This window comes from Coregonus lavaretus (assembly GCF_964263955.1).
Source record: "Coregonus lavaretus genome assembly, chromosome: 22".
In the NCBI taxonomy this organism is placed as follows: Eukaryota; Metazoa; Chordata; class Actinopteri; order Salmoniformes; family Salmonidae; genus Coregonus; species Coregonus lavaretus.
Genome location: NC_140009.1, coordinates 30,196,633 through 30,224,130, shown reverse-complemented (window position 1 = coordinate 30,224,130; position 27,498 = coordinate 30,196,633). Strand labels below are relative to the sequence as shown.

General features: G+C 44.2%; 1 protein-coding gene across 1 annotated transcript in view; it reads right to left on the bottom strand.

The window, feature by feature from the left end:
- Nucleotides 1-27,498, bottom strand: part of LOC311149922 (plexin-A2-like) — a 221,719-nt gene that overhangs the window by 61,247 nt on the left and 132,974 nt on the right. Inside the window, exon 12 of the mRNA XM_084187151.1 lies at nucleotides 2,548-2,699. Within this exon, the coding sequence (XP_084043277.1) occupies nucleotides 2,548-2,699 (152 nt within the window). The remainder of the gene's footprint in view (nucleotides 1-2,547; nucleotides 2,700-27,498) is intronic.

Sequence of the window (27,498 nt, the reverse complement as noted above, 5' to 3'; positions counted from 1 at the left end):
AACTATATTGAACTTATCCTTTGCAGCAGAGTTAACTCTGGGTCTTCCATTCCTGTGGCGGTCCTCATGAGAGCCAGTTTCATCATAGCGCTTGATGGTTTTTGCGACTGCAACGTGTAATATTGTAGGAAATTAGCTTTAAAGCTGCAAATGTTCTATCAGCACCATGACACAATTTGTAGAATTGCAGGAAACTAGCTTTATAACAGCAAAATTGTGTGTCTGCGTCCAAGAGGCGGGCCTCTTGTTACTTTTGTCCTCCGAAGACGGGGGGTGGTGGATGGGCCAATAATACAAATACTTTTTTTAAATAAAAAAAGACAAAATAAATAAATAAAAATAGTCTGTTGACTGGAATACAGCTTGTGATGCAAACCACACTAGTCCGACCAAGACAAGACTAACAGGGCAGAGAACAAACAGGTTGACAATGTGTGCTAACTTCTGCTAAGTCAAGGATCTAGACCACTACCACCACTACCTCAACACTACCCACACCCCTCCACACCCCTACCCCTTCTTAGTCACACTACTACTGCTGCTGGGGTCCCCAGCCAGGTTTCTAATTTCCCCCTCTGACACGTTTTACACTGCAATATAAATGAATTCACTCCAGCAGTGTCCCAATCGGATTAAACTGCTGTCAGATCGGTGCACTGCTGACAAATGGTCCCCTACAGCCAGTGTGACATGCAGCGCATTTCAATTATACACCCACACAGCCAGCCAGAGCTGGAGCCACACAGCCAGACCTCCCCAACCACTTACGGTGCAGCCCCAAAAATACAACTTTACCCCACACAACATCAACTTTACCCAATCTAGCTACCAAAGTCTATTTCAAAAGCCTCTGCCCTAATAACAATGGCCAAAACATTTGCCTCCTGGATGTTTAGAGTATAACACATGCAAAGCAAAGCACAACCTTTGTCGAATTAACTCCTATGACAGTTCTCTGATTTGCCTCAGTATCAGTGCTGAGGTATACCTGATGTGGGTGTGTATAGTAGTCACCACTGCAGCAGGACAGTGCTGCAGTGCTCAGCGGGGTTCAGAGAGAGGGCAGAAGAAGGCCAGCAGAGGAATTAAGGTTAAGGACTTCACTCCACGGAGAAGTCTGTTCTGCTCTACTCTGTTCTGTTGTGTGCCAGGCTACCTCTGTCTCAGCAGGCTGCAGCTCCAACACAAAGCTCACAAAACAGTTTTCTACCCCACTGGCTCCAAGTCATTTTCCTTTCATTCAAATGGAGGAAGAGAGAGTGACAGAGTGCTTTTTCTGTCTGTCTGCATATCCTCCTTTTACTCTGCACTCCTCTCCACTCAGGTGCTGTGTGCTGACAGGGAGGGTTCCATTTGAGTCAAAAGTCTAAGAGGTCTCCATACACCTGTCATGGTGAGGGCACCCATAAGCCACCACTCCACTCCACTAAGGGTCAGGACGGTAGAGTGCTGCTGTGTGCTGACAGGGAGGGTCAGGGGTCATTCATCTGAGAGGTGTACAGGACACATACACCTGTCTGTCTAGGTGAAGACAGAGAGCACTGTTACAGTACTGCTGTGACAGGGAGGGTCTATGTACCCGTCTAGGTGAGGGAAGGGGTATCCACAATGTACTGCTCTCCTGACTCAGCCGTTCTGACTGAACTGTCTAGTCTGTCTGTGGGAGGCAGCAGGAAGCCAATTATGAAACATGGGCCACGGACAATTAGTGTAGGGTGATGGGGCAGGCTTAATGTGCTCTCTGCTGCACCAGACAATTAAAACAATTAAACAAAGGTAAACACACACAGAGGTTCTGGGACTGACAGGGTATGTATGCGTGTTTGTGTGTGTGTGTGTGAGTGTTTGTGTGAGGCGTGGGCTATCTTCCTGTATGGGAAAACAACAGGCCGAGACTGATGGCCCTGCTCCAGTCATAATTAAGAGAGTAGTCTCTCTGGTGTGTGTGTGAGAGAGAGAGTGTGCGTGCGTGTCTGTGTGTATGTGCGTGTCTCTATGTATTTGTCTGTGTGTGTGTGTGTGTGTGTGTGTGTGCGTGTCTCTCTGTGTGTGTGTCTGTGTGTGTGTGTCTCTGTGTGTTTGTATATGTGAGCTGCCAGCTTGTGTTAGATGGTCCTGTCTCGTACAGTCGCATACAGCTCCAAGGCTTGACAGTGAACACAATTAGGCCAATGTGAAGTTCATTTCCTTTTACTGTGCTTTTACTCACCTCTCAGTGGTCAGAAAGCTGCAGACTTAGTGACTGTATGGCTGTTGTTGGCTAGTCTTAAAATGGTAAAGAACTGGGAACTGAGATCATTTATTGTATTGTATTTCAAGGCATCTGCCATTATTCCATTACTGTTCTGTAGAAACATTTTCCATTCACTTAGCCTTTAACACTGAAATTGATTAATTGGCTAGGAATGTCTACAGTTTTGAAAATACACAATGTGGGGAAGAAATATATAATTCAAGGTTAGGGTTAAGGCTAGGTTAATGTGTGTGTCTGTGTGTGTGTGTATTTGCGTGTGTGACCTGTGTGTAGCTGTCTGTGCGTTGACTTACTGTTCTGCAATGATGTAGCCTTCCTCCACAGGGGAACATTTGACTCCAGCCACTTTAACATTGTCCACCATCTCACTGAACGCCAGGCCCAGGTTCATGCCATGGATGGTCACCCTGGTACCCCCCTCTGGAGGGCCAGCTACTGGGGTCACCTGCAGAGGTCAAAGTGGAGAGAGATCAGAGGTTAGAGGAGAAGCTTTACACCATGGCATTCCATAGTAATATGGTATTCCCTGATAATCTGAAAGTTTTGACAATGACGATCGTAATATGGTATTGTATATCTCTAGGCTTTCCATCTCGTAAGATGGATATTACGAGAGACCCTCCTTTACTGTATGTAGCTGGTCATAGGGGGTCTGAGCAGAAATTAAAAGCTTTTTCAACCTCCCAACCCCAACCACCCATGTCAGAAAACAGGCATGATGTCATCACACCAGAGCCCACTGAACAGAGGGGACTAATGGAACCTGCATCATTACTCCTAGAAGGATGATGTCATCGTTCACTTCACTTCACATAACACAACACACAAACATAACCCTCCCACATAGACCTTAACTACCAGCACAATCTTCTAATATACTGTATACCTGTACACTGTATATAAATTATGTATTAATAAAGCCAATGAAAATAATTTGGCCAAACATAAAAACCGGGAGGGTGCATTAACATTCTGGATACCTGCCTAGTCCCCTGATCTGCTGCTGCTGTTGCCATGGGTGATCAATCTAACAAGAGACCGTATTAGTGCTCAGTGCAGCCCACCTTGTAATAAAATACAATATGGCCGCCCAGCATGACCTTGGCTCTGGGTGGCATGCTGCCTTCTGTGCTGCACAGCCCCTCAGAGGCTAGGAGCTGGCTGCTGTCCAGAGGAGAGGAGTGTGTGTGTGTGTGTGAGGAGGAGAGAAAAGAAGAGGGAAGAGAAGAGAGGAGCAGGAGTAGGGAACATACACACACACACAAACACACACAATACCATCTCCATGTGTGAAGTCACAGCCTCTATGTAAACAATCAATATGCCATTACTGGGCACGCATGTGGAAGAAAAACCAACAAGAGCGTCCAGCATTTTAAAGAGGTGCCCGCTTTCCGAGCCGCATTCACCCCTGCCACGTGACAGTCCCTAGCGGTGGGTCTCTCCCTCTCTCTCTCTACCCCCCTGTGTCTGTGTGTGCCCACTTGGGCATTGTGCTACCCCAGTGGGACATCTGCATTGTAATCTAGATTTAGTGGACATTAATTGCTCTGGATGTAAAGTAAGTGTGTCACTGCACTGCCTGAGGGTCTGAATACATCAATGTTTTATTACTACTTGGCAATTCAGGGTACAGGGGGAAACACAGTGGAGAGAGAAGGCGGCCTGACTAAATATATCCATGTCAGACCATGGCTGGAGCAATCCCAAACGACTTAAGGACAGTTACAAAAGAAATGGGGGATGTTTAATGCCTCAGAGATAGAGAGAGAGAGGAGAGAGAGAGAGATGAGTAGAATAATAGTTCTGTGTGCCACTCTGGAAGGTGTGGCAGACACAGGGGAAGTACAGTATGATAGATGATGTATGGTTGGTACAGTATCTCTCGTGAAACGCGTGTGAGATGCTCTCCTAGCCAGAAGCTGCAATATACCTCTTCTGATGACAGGCCGGACATGGGATATAACTTGAATAACTTTAATCCATTCATGAAGCCCATATCACTGAGCTGCCATTGACAGAAAGAGGCTTGATTAATCAGATGAGTATCAATATCACTTTGTGTGGCACTACATCAAAGTTATCAAAGACTCATCCTGAAAGACTTGGAGAGCAGAGACGCTCCATGTCTGACCCTGGCGCTATCTGAGCGGACGATACCCACAGAAGTCCTTAAGAACTGATTCCAGACCCGTGGTTCAACTACTAATGAACAAATAAAGACTGGGATCTGGCTCATCAGCAGGAATGCAGTGTGTGTCTGCGTGTGTGTGAGCGAGCGAGCAGCTTTATACTCATGCTACATCCTCCTCTCCTCTCTCTCTCGTCTCCCCTCAAGCTAAGTGACACACTACTCCACTCCCGCCGCCCGCCGCCCGCCCGCCTGCCTGTTTGTCTTAACACTAAACACTGACTCTCTACTCTCTCAGCCCTTGCCAGGCAAGAGGAGGAGGAGAGGATGGTTCATTGGGCATGCACACACCTCCTGCTGCCGACAGTCCCCCCTCGTCCCCCCCTCCCCAGCTCCACGCTCCCTGTGTAATCCTTTTAAGAGGAGCTCTGCTGCCCGCACGGCTTTGTCACACTGTGTCAATGGAGGGTAATTTCCAGAAAACAGCCAGCCAGCCAGCTCACACATGCCCACTTCCTCTCCCTTAGATACAGCTCCAGGGATGTGAAGGGTGGGGTGGTGGGGAAATGTCAATTTCCTAACACATGCCACTGGATTTGGGATTGGGAAGGATGAGAAAGGAGAAGTACAGTAGGGGGGGGTGAGATGACTGGATGAAAGGAAGAAGTGTAGAGGGGGGTGAGAAGGAGAAGTGTAGAGAGGGTGAGAAGGAGAAGTGTAGAGGGGGGTGAGAAGGAGAAGTGTAGAGGGGGGTGAGAAGGAGAAGTGTAGAGGGGGGTGAGAAGGAGAAGTGTAGAGGGGGGTGAGAAGGAGAAGTGTAGAGGGGGTGAGAAGGAGAAGTGTAGAGGGGGGTGAGAAGGAGAAGTTTAGTGGGGGGTGAGAAGGAGAAGTGTAGAGGGGGGTGAGAAGGAGAAGTGTAGAGGGGGTGAGAAGGAGAAGTGTAGAGGGGGGTGAGAAGGAGAAGTGTAGAGGGGGGTGAGAAGGAGAAGTGTAGTGGGGGGTGAGAAGGAGAAGTGTAGAGGGGGGTGAGAAGGAGAAGTGCAGAGAGGATGAGAAGGAGAAGTTTAGTGGGGGGTGAGAAGCAGAAGTGAGAATACGGTAAAAAACAAAACAAAAGTATTTTACTAGGATTCCCATTAGCTGTTGTGAAAGCCGCAGCTACTCTTCCTGAGTGTCACGCTCGTCATAATGATTGGACCAAGGCGCAGCGTGATATGCGTACATCTCTTTAATAATGTACTAGCAACACGATACAAAATACAAAACAACAAAACGAAACGTGAAGTCCTCGGTCATGAACACAAACCAACACGGAACAAGATCCCACAAAACACAAGTGCACAACAGGCTGCCTAAGTATGGTTCCCAATCAGAGACAACAAGCAACAGCTGATTCACGTTGCCTGATTGAGAACCACCCCGGCCAACATAGAAACACATAACCTAGAACAGAACGTAGAAAACGAAACATAGACACTACACAAAGAAACTAACACCCTGGCTCAACATACAAGAGTCCCCAGAGCCAGGGCGTGACACTGAGGTCCACACAGAACATGAAACATGACATAATACAGAACATTAATAGACAACAACAGCTCAAGTACAGAATGACATACAATTAAAAACGGCACACATAGCCTACATTTCAATACATACACACAAACTATCTATGTCAAATAGGGGAGAGGCGTTGTGCCGTGAGGTGTTGCTTTATCTGTTGTTTGAACCCAGGTTTGCTGTTCATTTGAGCAATATGACATGGAAGGGAGTTCCATGCAATAACGGCTCTATATAATACTGTATGCTTTCTTGAATTTGTTCTGGATTTGGGGAATATGAAAAGATCACTGGTGGCATGTCTGGTGGGGTAAGTGTGTGTGTCAGAGCTGTGCGTAAGTTGACTATGCAAACAATTTAGAATTTTCAACACATTAATGTTTCTTATAAAAAGAAGAAGTGATGCAATCAGTCTCTCCTCAACTCTTAGCCAAGAGAGACTGGCATGCATAGTTTCTATATTACCCCTCTGATTACAGTGAAGAACAAGACGTGCCACTCTGTTCTGGGCCAGCTGCAGCTTAACTAGGTCTTTCTTAGCAGCACTTGACCACATGGCTGGACAATGATCAAGATAAGACAAAACAAGAGCCTGCAGGACTTGCTTTGTGGAGTGTGGTGTCAAAAAAGCAGAACATCTCTTTATTATGGACAGACCTCTTCCCATCTCTACAACCATTGATCTATATGTTTTGACCAGGACAGTCTATGGTAACACCAAGTAATTTAGTCTCCTCAACTTGTTCAACAGCTACACTATTCATTATCAGATTAGGCTGAGGTCTAGAGCTTAGGGAATGATTTGTACCAAATACAATGCTCTTAGTTTTAGAGATGTTCAGGACCAGTTTATTACTGGACACCCATTCCAAAACTGACTGCAACTCCTTGTTAAGGGTTTCAGTGACTTCATTAGCTGTGGTTGCTGACACGTATATGGTTGAATCATCAGTATACATGGACACACAGGCTTTGTTTAATGCCAGTAGCATGTCATTTGTATAAATAGAAAAAAGTAGAGGGCCTAGAGAACTGCCTGGCATACACCATACCCTACATTAGAGAAGCTTCCATTAAATAGTTATATTAGATAGATAGCTCTGAATCCACAATATGGCAGAGGTTGAAAAGCCATAAAACATACAGTACCAGTCAAAAGTTTGGAAAAATAGTAAAAATAAAGAAAAACCCTTGAATGAGTAGATGTGTTCCAACTTTTGACTGGTACTGTACGATTTCTCAACAACAAGTTATGGTCAATAATATCAAAGGCTGCACTGAAATCTAACAGTACAGCTCCCACAATCTTCTTATTATCCATTTCTTTCAACCAATCATCAGTCATTTGTGTCAGTGCAGTACATGTTGAGTGCCCTTCTCCATAAGCATGCTGAAAGTCGGTTGTAAATTTGTTTACAGAGAAATAGCATTGTATTTGGTCAAACCATTTTTTCCAACAGTTTGCTAAGACTGGCAGCAAGCTGATTGGTCTGCTGTTAGAACCAGTAAAGGTCGCTTTCCCACTCTTAGGTAGCGGAATGACTTTGGCTTCCCTCCAGGCCTGAGGACAAAAACCTTCCTCTATACTCAGATTAAAGATATGACAGATAAGAGTGGCCATAGAGTCAGCTACCATCCTCAGTAGCCTTCCATCTAAGTTGTCAATGCCAGGAGGTTTGTCATTATTAATCGATAACAATAATGTTTCCACCTGTGCCACACAAACATTACAAAATTTGTTTTTTTTATGCATGAATAAGATGGCTCACTGTTAGTTGTTGGCATTTCCTGCCTAAGTTTGCCCACTTTGCCAATGAAGTAATCATTCAAATAATTGGCAATATCAAATGGTTTTGTGATGAATAATCCATCTGATTTGTTGAAAGATGGAGTTGAATATGTCTTTCTGCCCATAATTTCATTTAAAGTACACCAAAGTTTTTTTCCATCATTCTTTATATATTGATCTTGGCTTCATAATACAGTTAGTTTCTTCTCTTCTTTTTGTTAAGTTTAGTCACATAATTTCTAAATTTTCAGTAAGTCAGTCAGATGTGCAGCCAGACTTATTAGCCACTCCTTTTGGCCCATCCCTTTCAACCATACAGTTTTTCAATTCCTCATCTATCCATGGAGCCTTAACAGTTCTAACAGTCAGTTTCTTAACAGGTGCATGTTTATCAATAACTGGAAGAAGCAATTTCAGAAATGCATCAAGTGCAGCGTCTGGATGCTCCTTATTAATCACATCAGACCAACAAATATTTTTAACATCATCCACATAAGAGTCACAGCAAAAACTTTTGTATGATCTCTTATACACTATTTTAGGCCCAGCTTTTGGAACCTTGGTTCTCCTAGCTATAGCCACTATATTGTGATCACTGCATCCAATGGGTACGGATACAGCTTCAGAACAGAGTTCTACAGTATTAGTAAAAATGTGATCAATACATGTGGATGAGCTTGTTCCTGTAGTGTTTGTAAACAACCTGGTAGGTTGATTAATAACCTGAAACAGATTACAAGCACTGGTTACAGTGAGACACTTCATCTTGAGCGGACAGCTTGATGAAAACCAGTCAATATTCAGGTCCCCAAGAAAGTAGACCTCTCTGTTTACATCACCTACAGTATCAAGCATTTCAAACACATTATTTAGATACTGACTGTTAGCACTTGGTGGCCTATAGCAACACCCCAAAAGAAAAGGCTTTAGATGAGGCAGGTGAACTTGCAGCCACAGTACTTCAATAACACTAGACATGAGATCTTCTCTAAGCATTACTGGGATATGGCTCTGAATATATGTGACTCATTTCAGGAAAATAGGCGTATGTCGATCGTCACTACTTCACAGGAAAGCCATTTGAACGTCAACCTTTTGGCAGAAATGCCTTCTGGAACATGTGGACTATCATGTTGCTTAATAACAAACTTGTATGTCTGTAAATATGAATAAAATTGTTAAATTACAAGCCTAGTTGGTTTAGCCACAGAAAAAGACAGCAACCTTCCCGCTAGCCATGATTGGCTGAGATAATGTGTGGGCTGGACATGCCGAGAGATGAGTTCGTATTGGTCTGCCATGTAGCACGCTTCTGTCTATAACATGAGCTGGTCAGTATGTTTAGGCAATCCTTTCTAACGCGGCTTTTTTGAAAGATATCACGTAGTAGAACTACATAAGTGTTGCTCTCCACCTTCTGGAGCTTGTGATAGCTAAGGAGATGGAGAAAATTCTGGCGTTTGATTGCAAATATGCACACAGAGTCAAAAAGAGAACACACAGAAGTCTGTTGTATAAAACACCTGTCTCCGGACTACGTCTTCAAACTAAGGCACAATGGCATTCGTGACAGAGAGGGAGAAGCGTCCATCCACGTATATGGGTAAGATAGTCTAGCTAGCTACATTTTCAGATATTACATGTTTCTTATTTTGTCAGAAAGTCGTTGATGCATTTCTGAAATTGCAACACTTATGTAGTTCTACTACGTGATAGGGTAACCAGTGGTCGGGAGAGGTTGTGTTTTCTCTAGCAGGAGGTAAGCTTGGCTTCTTATATGGTGTTGAGTAAAGCTTAAACCATGTATTTAGATTGTAGGTAGGTATTGTAGTTAGGTATTGTAGGTAGTTTACTTAGGTAGTTATTGTAGGTTATTGTAGGTAATTATTGTAGGTAAGTATTGTATTCGGCGGAGCCCGGCGAAGCACGAGGCTAGCTAACCCACTACCTGGACCAACAAAGCTAGCTAGCTAGCGGGTAGCTACTGGTAACTTTTAGCAACTGTGGATAGTTGTTTCCAATGTTATTTCACGCTTAAGAGTACCTGTAATTAAGCCAGCTAGCTACCTACCATTCAGCTGTTTTTCTAACCTCATTATCCGAGGCATTAACGTTAGGTAGTTGGTGGCTACTGTACTTAATTACAGCTACTGATTGCAGTCTGCCACCCAGACAGCTGGCGTCGGGTAAGTTTGGCTTTATACATAGCTTGGGCTTTGTCGAGTAAGGCTTAAACTATGTATTTAGATTGTAGTTAGGTATTATAGGTAGGCATCGTGGGCTGTATATTATTAGGTATTATAGGTAGGCATCGTAGGCTGTTGTGGGTAGTTATTGTAGGTTAGCATTGTATTCGGCGGTGCCGGGTGTAGCACGAAGCTAGCTAGCTAGCTAGCTAACTCACCTCCTGGACTAGCTGGCGAGTAGCTATTAGCAACGGTAGCAACTAAATACAATATCCTTTTAGCCAGCTACATTTGTTCGCAGCGCCGCCGTTTTTCAAACAAAGTCAACACAGAAGCCATTGCTAGCTAGCCAACACGACCAGCTAGCTGTACTGTAGCAGCTAAATACAATATATTTGTGCTAGCTAGCCAACGTTTAATTATTGCTGCGTTATGAAAGGAACTAGACACGGACACGAATTATCTGTTTAGTGTGTTAACACACTATTGGTAGTTTGTTGTAACCAAGTATTGGTGCTAAACTGTGTGTTATTGGATGCTAGCATGCTAGTTAGCTATAGCGTCATAGTTAGCTAGCTGAATAAAGTAAGTTGAGTCTATTCCTTGAAACATTGAACCGCTGTAGTTCACAACAATTCTAATTTCTAAAGTGGAAGTTGGGAGAGTTTTATTTGGGTGGTTCAGTGAAACAATTATAGTTTCTGAGGTGAAGTTGGGAGAGTTATATTTGGGAGTTTTGGTTTTTACTCTCTCCTTTCCCAGATGTTTAGTTCATTTCATTCCGATCTCCTCTGCATTATTGTAGCCATTTGCTACAGCCTGTCAACTATGCCTCTGCCTATCCCTGTTCTCTCCTCTCCGCACAGGCTACACAAACGCCTCACACCGCGTGGCTGCTGCCTCTCTAACCTGGTGGTCCCTGCACGCACCCCACACCTGGAGTTCCAGGTCTCAGGCAGCCTCTGGAACTGCCGTTCTGCTGCCAACAAGGCTGACTTCATCCCAGCAAATGCTACCCTCCAGTCCCTCGACTTCTTGGCGCTGACGGAAACATGGATTACCACTGAAAACACTGCTACTCCTACTGCTCTCTCCTCGTCTGACCATGTGTTCTCGCATACCCCGAGAGCATCTGGTCAGAGGGGTGGTGGCACAGGAATCCTCATCTCTCCCAAGTGGACATTCTCAATTGTTCCCCTAACCCATCTGTCTATCTCCTCATTTGAATTCCATGCTGTCACAGTCACTAGCCCATTTAAGCTTAATATCCTTGTCATCTATCGCCCTCCAGGTTCCCTTGGAGAGTTCATCAATGAGCTTGACGCCTTGATAAGTTCCTTTCCTGAGGATGGCTCACCCCTCACAGTTTTGGGGGATTTCAACCTCCCTACGTCTACATTTGACTCATTTCTCTCTGCCTCCTTCTTTCCACTCCTCTCCTCTTTTGACCTCACCCTCTCACCGTCCCCCCCTACTCACAAGGCAGGCAATACGCTTGACCTCATCTTTACTAGATGCTGCTCTTCTACTAATCTCACTGCAACTCCCCTCCATGTCACCGACCACTACTTTGTATCCTTTTCTCTCTCGCTCTCCTCCAACACTACTCACTCTGCCCCTACACAGATGGTAATGCGCCGCCGCAACCTTCGCTCTCTCTCTCCCACTACTCTCTCCTCTTCCATCCTATCATCTCTTCCCTCTGCTCAATCCTTCTCCCTCCAATCTCCTGATTCTGCCTCCTCAACCCTCCTCTCCTCCCTTTCTGCATCCTTTGACTCTCTGTGTCCCCTATCCTCCTGGCCGGCTCGGTCCTCCCCTCCAGCTCCGTGGCTTGATGACTCATTGCGAGCTCACAGAACAGAGCTCCGGGCAGCGGAGCGGAAATGGAAGAAAACTAAACTCCCTGCCGACCTGGCATCTTTTCACTCCCTCCTCTCTACATTTTCTTCATCTGTTTCTGCTGCTAAGGCCACTTTCTACCACTCTAAATTCCAAGCATCTGCCTCTAACCCTAGGAAGCTCTTTGCCACATTCTCCTCGCTGCTGAATCCTCCCCCCCCCCCCCCTCCTCTCTCTCTGTGGATGACTTCGTCAACCACTTTGAAAAGAAGGTTGACGACATCCGATCCTCGTTTGTTAAGTCTAATGACACTGCTGGTCCTGCTCACACTGCCCTACCCTATGCTTTGACTTCTTTCTCCCCTCTCTCTCCAGATAAAATCTTGCGACTTGTGACTGCAGGCCGCCCAACAACCTGCCCGCTTGACCCCATCCCCTCCTCTCTTCTCCAGACCATCTCCGGTGACCTTCTCCCCTACCTCACCTCGCTGATCAACTCATCCTTGACCGCTGGCTATGTCCCTTCCGTCTTCAAGAGAGCGAGAGTTGCACCCCTTCGCAAAAAACCAACACTCGATCCCACTGATGTCAACAACTACAGACCAGTATCCCTTCTTTCTTTTCTTTCCAAAACTATTGAGCGTGCTGTCTTTAGCCAACTCTCTTGCTATCTCTCTCAGAATGACCTTCTTGATCCAAACCAGTCAGGTTTCAGGACTGGTCATTCAACTGAGACTGCTCTTCTCTGTGTCACGGAGGCTCTCCGCACTGCTAAAGCTAACTCTCTCTCCTCTGCTCTTGTCCTTCTAGACCTGTCTGCTGCCTTTGATACTGTGAACCATCAGATCCTCCTCTCCACCCTCTCCGAGCTGGGCATCTCCGGCGCGGCTCACTCCTGGATCGCGTCCTACCTGACCGGTCACTCCTACCAAGTGGCGTGGCGAGAAGCTGTCTCCGCACCACGTGCTCTCACCACTGGTGTCCCCCAGGGCTCAGTTCTAGGCCCTCTCCTATTCTCCCTATACACCAAGTCACTTGGCTCTGTCATATCCTCACATGGCCTCTCCTATCATTGCTACGCTGACGATACACAACTAATCTTCTCCTTTCCCCCCTCTGATAACCAGGTGGCGAATCGCATCTCTGCATGTCTGGCAGACATATCAGTATGGATGACGGATCACCACCTCAAGCTGAACCTTGGCAAGACGGAGCTGCTCTTCCTCCCGGGGAAGGACTGCCCGTTCCATGATCTCGCCATCACGGTTGACAACTCCGTTGTGTCCTCCTCCCAGAGTGCGAAGAGCCTTGGCGTGACCCTGGACAACACCCTGTCGTTCTCCGCTAACATCAAGGCGGTGACCCGATCCTGCAGGTTCATGCTCTACAACATTCGGAGAGTACGACCCTGCCTTACACAGGAAGCGGCACAGGTCCTAATCCAGGCACTTGTCATCTCCCGTCTGGATTACTGCAACTCGCTGTTGGCTGGGCTACCTGCCTGTGCCATTAAACCCCTACAACTCATCCAGAATGCCGCAGCCCGTCTGGTGTTCAACCTTCCCAAGTTCTCTCACGTCACCCCGCTCCTCCGCACACTCCACTGGCTTCCAGTTGAAGCTCGCATCTGTTACAAGACCATGGTGCTTGCCTATGGAGCTGTGAGGGGATCGGCACCTCTGTACCTTCAGGCTCTGATCAGTCCCTACATCCAAACGAGGGCATTGCGTTCATCCACCTCTGGCCTGCTGGCTCCCCTTCCTCTGCGGAAGCATAGTTCCCGCTCAGCCCAGTCAAAACTGTTCGCTGCTCTGGCACCCCAATGGTGGAACAAGCTCCCTCACGACGCCAGGACAGCGGAGTCACTCACCACCTTCCGGAGACATTTGAAACCCCACCTCTTTAAGGAATACCTGGGATAGGATAAAGTCATCCTTCTACCCCGTACCCCCCCCCCCCCCCCCTAAAAAAATTAAAAAATAAAAAATTAAACAAATATTGTAAAGTGGTTATCCCACTGGCTTTAGGGTGAATGCACCTATTTGTAAGTCGCTCTGGATAAGAGCGTCTGCTAAATGACGTAAATGTAAATGTAAATGTAAATGTTTTCATTTCAAGTTAAAGTGTACTGTTAGCTAGCTAGCTAACATTAGCTGGCTGGCTCGCTAGCTAACGTTACGTGTATGATCTGTGTAGTTATATTAGTCGTATCTCAGAGCCATTTGCATTGCTAGTTATAGCCTAATGTTAGCTAGCTAACATTGAACCTGGTAGGTTAGCTACCTGCAGATTCATGCAGGGTAGTAACGTTATGAGTTGAAATTATGGCTCATTGTTTAGCTAGCTAGCTACATGTCTAAACAAAATACTCCACTATGCAAGTAACCATTTCAATAGAATGTTCATGATGTCACTGCGACAACAAAATTCTCTCTGGCTATCTGCTCCGATTTCAGAGCATTCTCATCTGAGTGTGCCAGAGCAAAAAACGTTGGCAAAAAAGCGTAATTAAATTGTTGCCAGCAGCACAGTTGCAGTCACCAATGCTCTAGATAACATAAAAAGAGCCTAACCAGCTCTGCTAGGGTGAGTAAAATGGTCAGAGTGAGCTGTTCTCTCATTTGTGTATCTGGATGTAGATAGCAAGCTATCCAACGTTAGCCAGTTAGCTTGTGTGCTTGACTGCTGTTGTTAGGTCAGAATGCTCGGATCAACCCTACTCTTCAGCCAGAGCGTCCAGTGTGCACTCTGAACGCTCCGAGAGCGAAACGTTTTGAATTTACGAACGGACAATCTGACAACGCTCTGAGTTTATGAATGCCCAGAGTGCACTCCAAACACACCCGTAGTATAAACCAGCCTTTAGTCTTCAAATCTTTGGTTGTTTAGTACATGGCCTCACATGTGAATTCTTAAAGAGATGGGTGGAGCTAAGGCTTTAGAGGTTCAGAACGATGCTGAATGGGTGTAGACAAAGAAGAGCTCTCCAGTAGGTGTACCAAAACATTCAAGGGCCATTTTCTCAGAAGTGAGGTTACAAGTTTATCAACTTTCAAAGCAGAATTACTTTCCCATTGTTCCTCAACTGTAGTGCATGATATACAATTTTCCAGCTCTGAGTCTCTACTTTTATCCAATGTAAAAAACACAATTTCAAATTTTGCGACATAAGACCGAATCGAGGAGGTTGGTTACATATATACAGTGCCTTCGGAAAGTATTCAGACCCCATGACTTTTTCCACATTTTGTTAGGTTACAGCCTTATTTTAAAATGGATTAAATAGTTTTTCCCCCTCATCAATCTACACACAATACCCCATAATGACAAAGCAAAAACAGGTTTTTAGAATTTTTTGCTAATTTATTATAAAAAAGAGAAATATTACATTTACATAAGCATTCAGACCCTTTACTCAATACTTTGTTGAAGCACCTTTGGCAGTGATTACAGCCTCGAGTCTTCTTGCGTATGACGCTACAAGCTTGGCACACCTGTATTTGGGGAGTTTCTCCCATTCTTCTCTGCAGATCCTCTCAAGCTCTGTCAGGTTCGATAGGGAGCGTTGCTGCACAGCTATTTTCAGGTTTCTCCAGAGATGTTAGATCGGGTTCAAATCCGGGCTCTGGCTGGGCCACTCAAGGACATTCAGAGACTTGTCCCGAAGCCACTCCTGCGTTGTCTTGGCTGTGTGCTTATGGTTGTTGTCCTGTTGGAAGGTGAACCTTCACCCCTGTCTGAGGTCCTGAGCACTCTGGTGCAGGTTTTCATCAAGGATGTCTCTGTACTCACCACAGACCCGGGGTCGATCCCAGGCTGTGTCACAGCCGGCCGTGACCGGTGAGACCCATGAGGCGGCGCACAATTGGCACAGTGTCGTCCGGGATAGGAGAGGGTTTGGCCGGCCGGGATTTCCTTGTAACAGGGCCGGGCGCCTGCAAGCTGACTTTGGTCGCCAGCTGGACGGTGTTTCCTCCGACACATTGGTGCGGCTGGCTGCCGGGTTAAGCGAGCAGTGTGTCGAGAAGCAGTGCGGCTTGGCAGGGTTGTGTTTCGGAGGACGCATGGCTTTCGACCTTTGCCTCTCCCGAGTCCGTAGGGGAGTTGCAGCGATGGGACAAGACTAACTACCAATTGGATATCACGAAAAAGGGGTAAAATATTACTTTTTTAAATGATGGAGGCCACTGTGTTCTTGGGGACCTTCAATGCTGCAGACATTTTTTGGTACCCTTCCCCAGATCTGTGCCTCGACACAATCCTGTCTCGGAGCTCTACGGACAATTCCTTCGACCTCATGGCTTGGTTTTTGCTCTGACATTTTACATTTTAGTCATTTAGCAGATGCTCTTATCCAGAGCGACTTACAGTTAGTGAGTTTTTTTCATACTGGAATCGAACCCACAACCCTGGCGTTGCAAACACCATGCTCTACCAACAGAGCTACATCCCTGCCGGCCATTCCCTCCCCTACCCTGGACGACGCTGGGCCAATTGTGCGCCGCCCCATGGGTCTCCTGGTCGCGGCCGGCTACGACAGAGCCTGGATTCGAACCAGGATCTCTAGTGGCACAGCTAGCACTGCGATGCAGTGCCTTAGACCACTGCGCCACTCGGGAGACATGCACTGTCAACTGTGGGACCTTATATAGACAAGTGTGTGCTTTTCCAAATCATGTCCAATCAATTGAATTTACCATAGGTGGACTCCAATCAAGTTGTAGAAACATCTCAAGGATGATCAATGGAAACAGGATGTACCTGAGCTCAATTTCGTGTCTCATAGCAAAGGGTCTGAATACTTATGTAAATTAGGTATTTCTGTTTTCGCTTTGTCATTAAGGGGTATTGTGTGTAGATTGCTGAGGATTTTTCTTTTTTTTATCGATTTTAGAGTAAGGCTGTAATGTAACAAAACTGGGAAAAAGTAAAGGGGTCTGAATACTTTCCGAAGGCAACGTAGCAACACCTCCCCCATAAGCATTCCTGTCTCTTCTATAGATGTTATATCCTTGTATTGCTGCTGCTGTATCATCAAAGGAATTATCTAAGTGAGTCTCAGAAATGGCTAATATATTAATGTTATCTGATATTATCATGTTATTGATTTCATGAACCTTATTTCTAAGGCTACATATATTACTATGGGCTATTTTCAGTCCTTTCCTGGGCAGCTTCTCAGAAACATAATATGGAAAATAGCAAACAATGCAAGAGAAAAAAAACATACATTTAGCAGTCCATTAATCAGTTGGTGTGTGTAAGAGTGTGTGTGTGTGCTTCGGGGTTAAAACTATGAACCGATAGGCTTGGCTCACTCATCCCTTCCAGGCTTTTGGGAGGGAGGGTGGACAATGAGCCGGTCATATCGGATGTAAGCAATGTCCCCACGCCCTCTGGCAGCTTTCATGACTTGGATAAGTTATTTTCTCTTCTGGCACACAACTTCAGGATAGTCCTCGTTGAGGAAGATGTACGTTCCCCTCAAGTTCTTGGTTCTTTCCAGAACCGCTAACTTGTCCTTGAACCTCAGGAACTTGACATCTATCGGCCTGGGCCAGTCACCTGTGCCGATGGTGGGGTTTCCAGTCCTGTGGGTGCGCCTCAACTCAATATTCCATCTTCAGTTTCTCTGAGATCATTTCCCTCACGTTGTCCTCAATCTAGGTCTCATGTGGAGATTCTGCAATTCCGTCTACTATTATTTTGTTCTGCCTTGATTGTTCCTCGAGATAATCTGATTTCTATGTCATTGTTTTCATGGATTCACATACAGAACTAATGTCCTCTCTCAACTATTGTCCTCTCTCAATGACTTACAGATTGTCATCTTGCCGTTTTCCTGTTTAAACTCATCGAGCTGACCCTGGGAGAACTGCAAACTGTTCTTCAGGTCCTTAACCTCTCTGGTCAAGTCGTCCATTCTTTTATTAGTTGACTCCACCAGTATTTGGACACAACACTTGAAGCTATTTTCTTGTTGTTGTAACAACTGCTTGTAGAACTATTTTTGTGTGTTTAAAAGATCCTTCACCTGTGATAGAGTGACACCACTGTCCTCAACAGTACTCCCACCGGCTTTGGTCTTTGTCATGGTAGCAATGTAGGCTACCAACGATGGAAACAGCAACAAACAGTAGGGATCTTGACAGCCACAAGCCTGGGACAATCTGCGGTCCCAGCCACAAGGGCTAACCGTGTCGCGGGCTGCGTTCAAGCCCTCAATGAAACCCTGCTAGCTTGATAGGCAGCTAACAGTGTCAGCTAGGCTAGCTGCTACGCCAAGCAGCTCATCATCAGACCCTCGGTCGGTAGGATCCCTGGACAGATAGCAGCAGTCCCAGCAACTGATGCCAACTGCGTCGCGGGATCCAAAATCAAAAGGTAGCTAGGTAGTAACCAAACTTTTCCAATAGAACACTTTTTCAGCCACTTTCAAAACTTTCCAAACCAACAAACCGAGCGCTGCCTCATTCTGCGTTCAACAGGAAGTGACGTTCTGGTGACATGATAATCCCTCATGATAAGAAGTGTAGAGGGGGGTGAGATTGACCTACATTCTTTCTAGTCTAATCCGTTAAGAGAACCTTAGATAAAAGGGAACTCTCTTTAGTAGATAATCAAAAGCCAGTAGAGAAGACACTGTACCAGAGAGAAGAGAGAGAAGAGAGGAGGGGAATGGCCAACATGCTACTCCAATAGTACTAGTGAACCATAGAGAGAGAGAGAGAGAGAGAGAGGCACTATAGTTGCTACATTTGTTTCCAAACGGTCGCTACCATAGCAACCGTCTGCAGGTATACGTTTCCATTTCCACGCTTGTGAGACCTGTAACAGAATATTATTTGTTGTTCCAGTGGTAGTTGTTTTTTAACTACGTTTTTTTCTGTGAAGTTGCGGTTACGTTATTAATATGAATGCTGGACCAAGCAGCAAGAAACCGAAATATACCACTTTCACAGTGAGTGGGAGGAAGATTATCTTTTCACCACAACAAATACAAAATGTGTGTGTCTGATCTGCCACTAAAACGTAGCTCTTGCTAAGAAGGGAAATGTCGAGAGGCATTTCAAAACTGTTCAGAAGAAATATGAAAGTGACTTTCCAGCTCAAAGTGAACTACGTAAGAGAAAAGTAAAAGAGTTGAAGTCTCAACTAGCTGCCCAACAATCAATCTTTACAAGGCCTAGCTCAAAATCAAAGGCAGCCACGATTGCATCATTCCGGGTGAGTCTCATACTAGCAAAGCACAAGAAACCGTTCCAGGATGGAGAAATGGTAAAAGAGGCCTTTTTAGAGGCAGCAAAATCATTGTTTGATGAATAAGTCTGGGCACCCCTGCCCTAACAGTACTAGTGAACCAGAGAGAGAGAGAGAGTAGAAAAGAGAAGAGTTAAGAGACAGAGAAGAATATGAGGAATGGCCAATATGAACAGCCTGGAATTGCTATGCACCATGTTTATATATTTAGCTGAAGTAATGGTGGGGAAAGTGGTGCTCATCTACTCTAGGCTAAACTCAATAGAGGCTGTAGAAAAGCAATCTGTGCTAGCTTTGGGTGGAGATAGAACAGAAAGTCTGAAACTCAATGGCATTCTACATTCTATTGTAATGGCAGACATCACTCTGTACTCTTCATGTGAACAGGCCTTAATGTAGGCTTCACTAGTGCTCTCTCTCTTTTAGGCTTTCCCCTTCCTCAGATAAAAGCTGTTTCTGATTACATTTAAACTAAGAAGCCTGAGTTAAAAAAGTCAAAGTGAAAGTATGTTAGAACTGTTACCTCTGAAGCTGCTATCAATATGAGCGTGTGTAGAATCTGAATAGCAGTGGGTAGATCCACTCCCAGTGTTTTAAACGGCACAGCTTGCACCCAGACCTGAGAGCTGTCTTTGGGTCTTTGAGGGTAGTTCAGGCATGTCAAATTTCATTGTGACTAGTGGTTAATGTGCTTTATAAAAACCCACTTATCACTTGTTTCCCCGCGAACAAACTACACACTAAATACTTTATAGGCTCTTAAATGTCTTGTAGCCTGCCGAGAGATACAGACGGGGATGAAAGACAGGAGAGAAAGAAGAAAGGCAGGGATGGAAGAAGGGATGGAGGCATGCTCTTTTGGAGGATGTATTTGTGGTTGGGTGAGTTCCTTCTCTCCAAATATACTTGTTTCTCCACCAGGGAGGGCAGCTATGGCTGTCTGGAGGGGAGAGGGCATCTAACATGTACACACACACACACTCACCTTCACACACACACTCGTTCACACACACACACCTGGGAGGTGTACTGCTGTGTGGTGGGGAGGGGGACACCACGGCCTCCATGAGGGCACTCTGACTTATCCAGAAGTGTTTTCACTCCAGGCCTCTCTACCCCCTGCTCAGAACACTGTGTGTGTGTTTCCATATCTGTGCTTGTGTGTGTGCTTGTTTGCCTAGATGCCTCGGTTGGTTGAACAACGATTTGTAGTGCCTGCCATTGGCTGGGTCTAAATGAACCGTTGAACACAGGGATATTTCAGGGCCAGGTGAGAGAGAGAAGACAAGGACTTTGTTTGCTGTAGTATACTGTTTACTGGGTGACAGTCAGTCCCATCCCCACTCTGGTGGTACAACAGGCCACTGATCTATACTGTATACTGCCTTTACATGAAGCCTTTACATTTCACATTGTTATGCAATGATTATTTACTAATGAGCTTGAACTAGAGATTAGCTACAATACTGTATCCCGCTCTTATACGGATCAGGAGTGTTAAGACTACAGCTCCAGTATTATAGTGTATCCTGCCATTAAAGGAAGCCATAGTCTCTCTCTTCTCTCCAGCTCATATAGGAGCCATACAGTCCAGCCTAGAGAGAGTTCCTCCTTCCCATGATGTCTTTCAAGTCCTCTAATCCAGCTTCATTTGATGCTGTTCCCTCTGCTGTTCCCTCTGCTGTTACAGGAGACTTATATCTGTTCAATATTAATGCTGTGTCGTGGTGGGGGGCGCTCAGGCACGGTACTTAATAGAAATATAAATTATTCACAAGGAGCGTCTTCTGGTAGGTACATAGACTAATATCGATGTATGTATACAAATAAGATCATGATTGGGGCTTTGTTGCATACAATCAAAACAAAATGTATTCATAAATTCAGCCCGTGAGGGAAAGAGTACAGTCTTTTTGATGAAATTCTCATTATTGGGAGAGGAAGGGGGTTGGGGGAAGAGAGATGAACAAATGAATGCAGAGTAAACCAGGAGGGGTAAATAATATAAGCTCAACAAGTGCCAAATGTTGCTTGCTAGTTGGTGCTTTTGCCTCTGGAGCTGTACTGTGTGTGTGTCTGTGTGTGTGTGTATGTGTGTGTCCCCTACTCCAGTGAACAGTACAAATCAATGCGGTATGAGCTCCCAGTAGCAGCTGTGCTGTATAACAGGACTGAGCTCTGACACCCCACAGGGGCTCTGCACTCCTCTCCTCTTACTCTCCTCCCTTCTCCCCTCCCATTTCATCTATTTGGCATCCTCTTCTTCCTCTGACTTCATTTCTCTTCCTCCCACCTCACTTCACCTCTCAACTTCTAAATTTTACTTTCCATTCTCTCTCTCTCTCTCTCTCTCTCTCTCTCTCTCTCTCTCTCTCTCTCTCTCTCTCTCTCTAATTCAATTCAATTTATTGCCATGGGAAACATGTTTACATTGCCAAAGCAAGTGAAATAGACAATAAACAAAAGTCTAAATAAACAAAACATTTTTTAGAGTAAACATTACACTCACACTCAAGTTCCAAAGGAATAGAGACAATTGTCATATTATGGCTATATATAGTGTTGTAACGATGTGCAAATAGTTTAAGTACAATATGGGTTGTATTTACAATGGTGTTTGTTCTTCACTGGTTGCCCTTTTCTTGTGGCAACAGGTCACAAATCTTGCTGCTGTGATGGCACACTGTGGTAATTCACCCAATAGATATGGGAGTTTATCAAAATTGAATTTGTTTCTAATTCTTTATGGGAAATATGTGTCTCTAATATGGTCATACATTTGGAAGGAGGTTAGGAAGTGCAGCTCAGTTTCCACCTCATTTTGTGGTCAGTGTGCACATAGCCTGTCTTCTCTTGAGAGCCAGGTCTGCCTACAGCGGCCTCTCTCAATAGAAAGGCTATGCTCACTGAGTCTGTACATAGTCAAAGCTTTCCTTAATTTTGGCTCAGTCACAGTGGTCAGGTATTCTGCCACTGTGTACTCTCTGTTTAGGGCCAAATAGCATTCTAGTTTGCTCCGTTGTTTTGTTAATTCTTTCCAATGTGTCAAGTAATTATCTTTTTATTTTCTCATGATTTGGTTGGGTCTAATTGTGTTGTTGTCCTGGGGCTCTGTTTGTGTTTGTGAACAGAGCCCCAGGACCAGCTTGCTTAGGGGACTCTTCTCCAGGTTCATCTCTCTGTAGGTGATGGCTTTGTTATGGAAGGTTTGGGAATCGTTTCCTTTTAGGTGGTTGTAGAATTTAACGGCTCTTTTCTGGATTTTGATACTTAGTGGGTATCGGCCTATTTCTGCTCTGCATGCATTATTTGGTGTTTTACGTTGTACACAGAGTATATTTTTGCAGAATTCTGCATGCAGAGTCTCAATTTGGTGTTTGTCCCATTTTATGAATTATTGGTTGGTGACCTCACAACCATAAAGGGCAATGGGTTCTATAACTGATTCAAGTACTTTTAGCCAGATCCTAATTGGTATGTCGAATTTTATGTTCCTTTTGATGGCGTAGAAGGCCCTTCTTGCCTTGTCTCTCAGATCGTTGATGTTTAGGCCAAGGTACGTATAGTTTTTTGTGTGCTCAAGGGCAACGGTGTCTAGATGGAATTTGTATTTGTGGTCCTGGCAACTGGACCTTTTTTGGAACACTGTTATTTTTGTCTTACTGAGATTTACTGTCAGGGCCCAGGTCTGACAGAATCTATGCAGAAAATCTAGGCGCTGTTGTAGGCCATCCTTGGTTGGGGACAGAAGCACCAGATCATCAGCAAACAGTAGACATCTGACTTCAGGCTCTAGGAGGGTGAGGCCCTGTCTCACCCCACTGCCCTGTGAAAAGAAATATGTGTGTTTTTTGCCACTTGTTGTTTGTGTACATGGATTTTATAATGTCGTATGTTATTCCCCCAACACCGCTTTCTGTTTACGCATATCCCACGGTAGTTATTGGGGTCAAAGTTGTCTCCACTTTTGTGGATTGGGGTGATCAGTCCTTGGTTCCAAATATTGGGGAAGATGCCAGAGCTGAGGATGATGTTAAAAAGTTTAAGTATAGCCCATTGGAATTTGTGGTCTGTATATTTTATAATTTAATTAAGGATACTGTCATGACTTGCCCTCATGGGTTGAGGATCAAACATTCCTGTTAGGCAAAGATTTGAACACCCCCTTTCCTGGGGGCCAGTTTTATGACTTAACAGCCGGTCATACATAGTTTCGGTTACTAGTATGGGAAGAAATAATTTATTTGTTAACAAAGGAAGTCTTCCCGCCAAAACTCCAACTTCCAAAAGTGGATAATGAAACAATATTCCTACTTAAAAGTATGTGGGAAACGGTTGGTGGGGATTTAAAGAACAAAAATGTCAAATTCGTTACTATGTTGTGATGTCATTAAAGGGGTGTACACTTCCCAGTTATGGGGTTTGCATCTAAAGTATAATAATACTTTTGTGAAGATAACAATGTGATTTTAGCATTCTAGATGAGATGAATGCTTTCCATACTGATTTGTTCTCAGTCAGTGGCCATGCCCAGATGAGCACAAACATGATGGAACGCCCCTTTTACACAGAGGGCATAAAATGCCTTGAAAAACAAATCAACCTTTAGACCAGCAGACGTGAAGCGTGAGCCAAGCATTGCAAATGGTTGATTTTCTACCAGACCAGTAAGCCCCACGGCTTAAAATGGTTGACACTCTACAAGACCAAGAAGCGTGAAGCTGAAGCTACACGTTACAAAATGGTTAGACTAGAAAGACCAGAAAATGTGAGACGTTAGTCCACACGTTTGAAATGGAGAAATTCTGAAACTCGCAACCTCTACACGAGGTGAAGAAGAAGACAATGCACTAGACCTTATCATTTCAGTCTGCAGCTGGCATGTATAGTCGTCTAGAGAACTTTCACTAAAGACACGAAGTGGGAAGGACAATCCCTCTCAGACAACCGCTGGTACATCTGAAGTATCCATTCTAAACAGCACTACGACCAGAAACTCTACCAAGGACATTGGGATCTCTGGTGGGCAAACCAGAGTCCTACATCATCAACTCAACTATCGAGAACAGCTACACGTAAATACATGTTGCATTTCTAATCCGTTATTAGGGTGCATAAGTATTATGATTACTGTGAGCATAGTCTCCAAAGTAACCACGATAGTTTGAATCTCTGTCTCTCCCTTCAACTCCTCCTTCTACCCAAGCAGTCATGCGATTGTTAGTCCAGTCCACTAGGAACCTGTTTTCATTGTATTACGTTAGTAATCAATAACCTATGTGTGTTTGTATTGTGTTATTATTTAGTAAGTTAGTAAATAAATAATTATGCCAATTTGTGTATTGCTGATTCATCAATAAGGTTAGGGTTCATGCGGGTTCAAAGATTATGTGACGTTCAGAATAAGACTGATAAGAGGTAATTATTGTGACTGTTATCGATATATATAACATATATCTTCTAAGAGTTTAATTTGGGAGTTGGTAACTCGTTAAACAACTTCTTCTGTGGTGCCCCAAATTCCTAATGAGTTCATTGTTACATGATTAATTTAATCTAGTGACAATTAAACATAGTTAGGTGATTCGATAAATAACAGTCATACATTAAAGTAAGTCACGTCACGACAATACCATCAACACCACAGTCCTTTTTGGGTTGGAGGGTTTGTATTTTGTCCTGTAGTTCATTCAATGTAATTGGTGAATTCAGTGAGTTCTGGTAGTCTTTAATTGTTGATTCTAAGATTTGTATTTGATCATGTATATGTTTTTGCTGTTTGTTCTTTGTTATAGAGCCAAAAAAATTGGGGAAGTGGCTTATCCATACCTCTCCATTTTGGATAGATAACTATTTGTGTTGTTGTTTGTTTAGTGTGTTCCAATTTTCCCAGAAGTGGTTAGATTCTATGGATTCTTCAATTACATTGAGCTGATTTCTGACATGCTGTTCCTTCTTTTTCCGTAGTGTATTTCTGTATTGTTTTAGTGATTCACCATAGTGAAGGCGTAGGCTCAGGTCTTATGGGTCTCTATGTTCTTGATTGGATTGGTTTCTCAATGTCTTTCTTAGTTTTTTTTCATTCTTTTTTTTCATTCTTCATCAAACGTCATTGTTGTTAATTTTCTTAGGTTGTCTGCTTGAAATATTTTGATGTGATAGGGAAGCTGAGAGGTCAAATAAACGGTTGAGCTTTTCTACTGCCAAGTTTACACATTCACTATTACAGTGAAACATTTTGTCCAGGAAGTTGTCTAGAAGGGATTGAATTTGTTCTTGCCTAATTGTTTTTTGGTAGGTTTCTACACTACTTTCCTTCCATCTCTCTCTCTGTATATCTGTCTCTCGCTCCCTCCCTCTGTTTAGCTGCTTCTGCTCTGTTCTAATCTCTCTTCCTCAGCTACTTTCTCCACTGATATCCCTCTAACCTACTACTCAGAGTGAGGAATGGAGAAGTCCACTCAGTGTGTCCGTGGTAATCACATACACTACTCACTTCACTAATGAAAACTGGGAGCTGAATGAGATATGTGCCCATAGGGTTACTGCTTGTTAAAGTCCACACACACAAGTACACACACACACCCACATACACTGTCAGTCACACACACTTCGCTGTGTCAGATAACTCAGAATGACAGTAATTTAATTTACTAGAATGACTCATAGAGAGAGATACACGGACAGACACAGGAGAGGGAGAGATGGATGGAGGGAAACAGAAAGAGAAGGAGAGAGTGAGAAAGAGAGAGAAACAGAGAACAAGAGAGGGAAAGAGGGAGAGAAAGAGTGGGGAAGAGAGGGAGATAGAGAGAAAAAGAGAGGGAAAGAGGGAGAGAAAAAGTGGGGAAGAGAGGGAGATAAAGAGAGAGGGAGAAAAAGCTACAAGAGAAGTAGATCCTCATAACACCCACCCTGGCGTAGCCTGCCTAATCAGAGTTCACTATAGCAAATCAATTAGGGATGTCTTTAACTATATATTGGCTGTGGTTATTTCTGAATACACAGTGGGGAGCGTATAGCCTAATGAATCAATGTATAGGTAAGTGCTGTGGTCCGGGGGTTAAACACAGAGCACTTACTTGTGATTACCAAACCTAATTAAATGAAATTTGGGCGATATACCTTATTTTACTATATACCGGTATTGATGCAGGAACCAGTTGGGTGTTTACTTTACCTTCTATAGCGGTATTTCAATCTTTGTTTTGTTAAATGTGATATTCAACATTGGTCTGCTTTCATGGTTTGCTACTTGACTCGTCTTTCTCCCTCTCCTCCTGCTGCACACTGCTTCCCACACCAAGCCCCTCAAGGAGAGAGCAGTTGGTCGACCATGGAGTCACAAGCACTTTCTTGCCTTTCATTCTGCAGTCTACTGGTCAGATCCAGAAAACTTTTGGTGACAACGATGCTGCTTTCTACAAGCGTTCTATAATTACATTATTAGTTTGTGTATCTTACTGTCTGCAAACTACTGTCTGCTAGTTTGTCTTTTATTAGCAAGTTCTAGCTAAAATAAATCGTGTTAGCCGCTAATGCTAATCGCTAGTTAAATAAATAGCTAAATCAGAGCAAACTTAGCTAGCTAATACAGCCTAGTACCAGTGCTGGTGTAGGCCTAGATAAGCATGTTGTTTGTGCAACGGTATCTTCCAAATCAGAGAGGAATAGGCGAAGCATGAATATGTTAGATTGCTACATGAGGGAAGAAAACATGTAATGTAACATCTAATTAGTGTTCCCTGGAAACACTGACCAACATGGTTCCTACCCTGTCAATAATTCCTCCCTGGGTTCTTCATTCGTTGTCATGTCAAACAATGTATTCAAGGTGCTGCCCTCTATATTCCAACTATAGAATTAGATTAATCATTCTATTTACATGATTCCAACAGTTCACCAATTAACTAGGCCTATATTTTTTGCCCATATTATGCAGCTCTGTGGGGCACAGTGTGGAAATGATAATAAAAGTGCAGGAAATGCAGAAATTGATGAAAATGCTGAAAATTATTTTAGTTTGAAGTTGGATTGAACAGTATAAAACAATCAGAATGAAGAAAGCCCCCAATGAAATCACTCATAATGTATGTGCTTCCACCTTAGGGTCATGAACTACTCAGAAAGCATATTTAGAACTTTTATTATTCAAAAACATCAAATACTGTAATATATTTGAAAAATACATTTGAAAAATACCGTGCTATGATATTTTGGCCATATCGCCAGCCCACTTCCTGGTCATGGGGGACAGTCGCAGGGTTGGGCATTGTTGTCAAGTGGGAGCCAGGGCGACTGTGTGAGAAAGGGCTCTGTCATGGCACAAATCAATAGCTGCTTCTCCTCTTACTCTAATGCACTTCACTGTCTGAATAGTCTGCTATGTCGATAAGCTTGCCTCAATGAGACTAAGTCTGTCTGGGGAACTCAAGCAGGGATAGTTGCTTCACTACTAGAGGCTGGTCGCCTATTA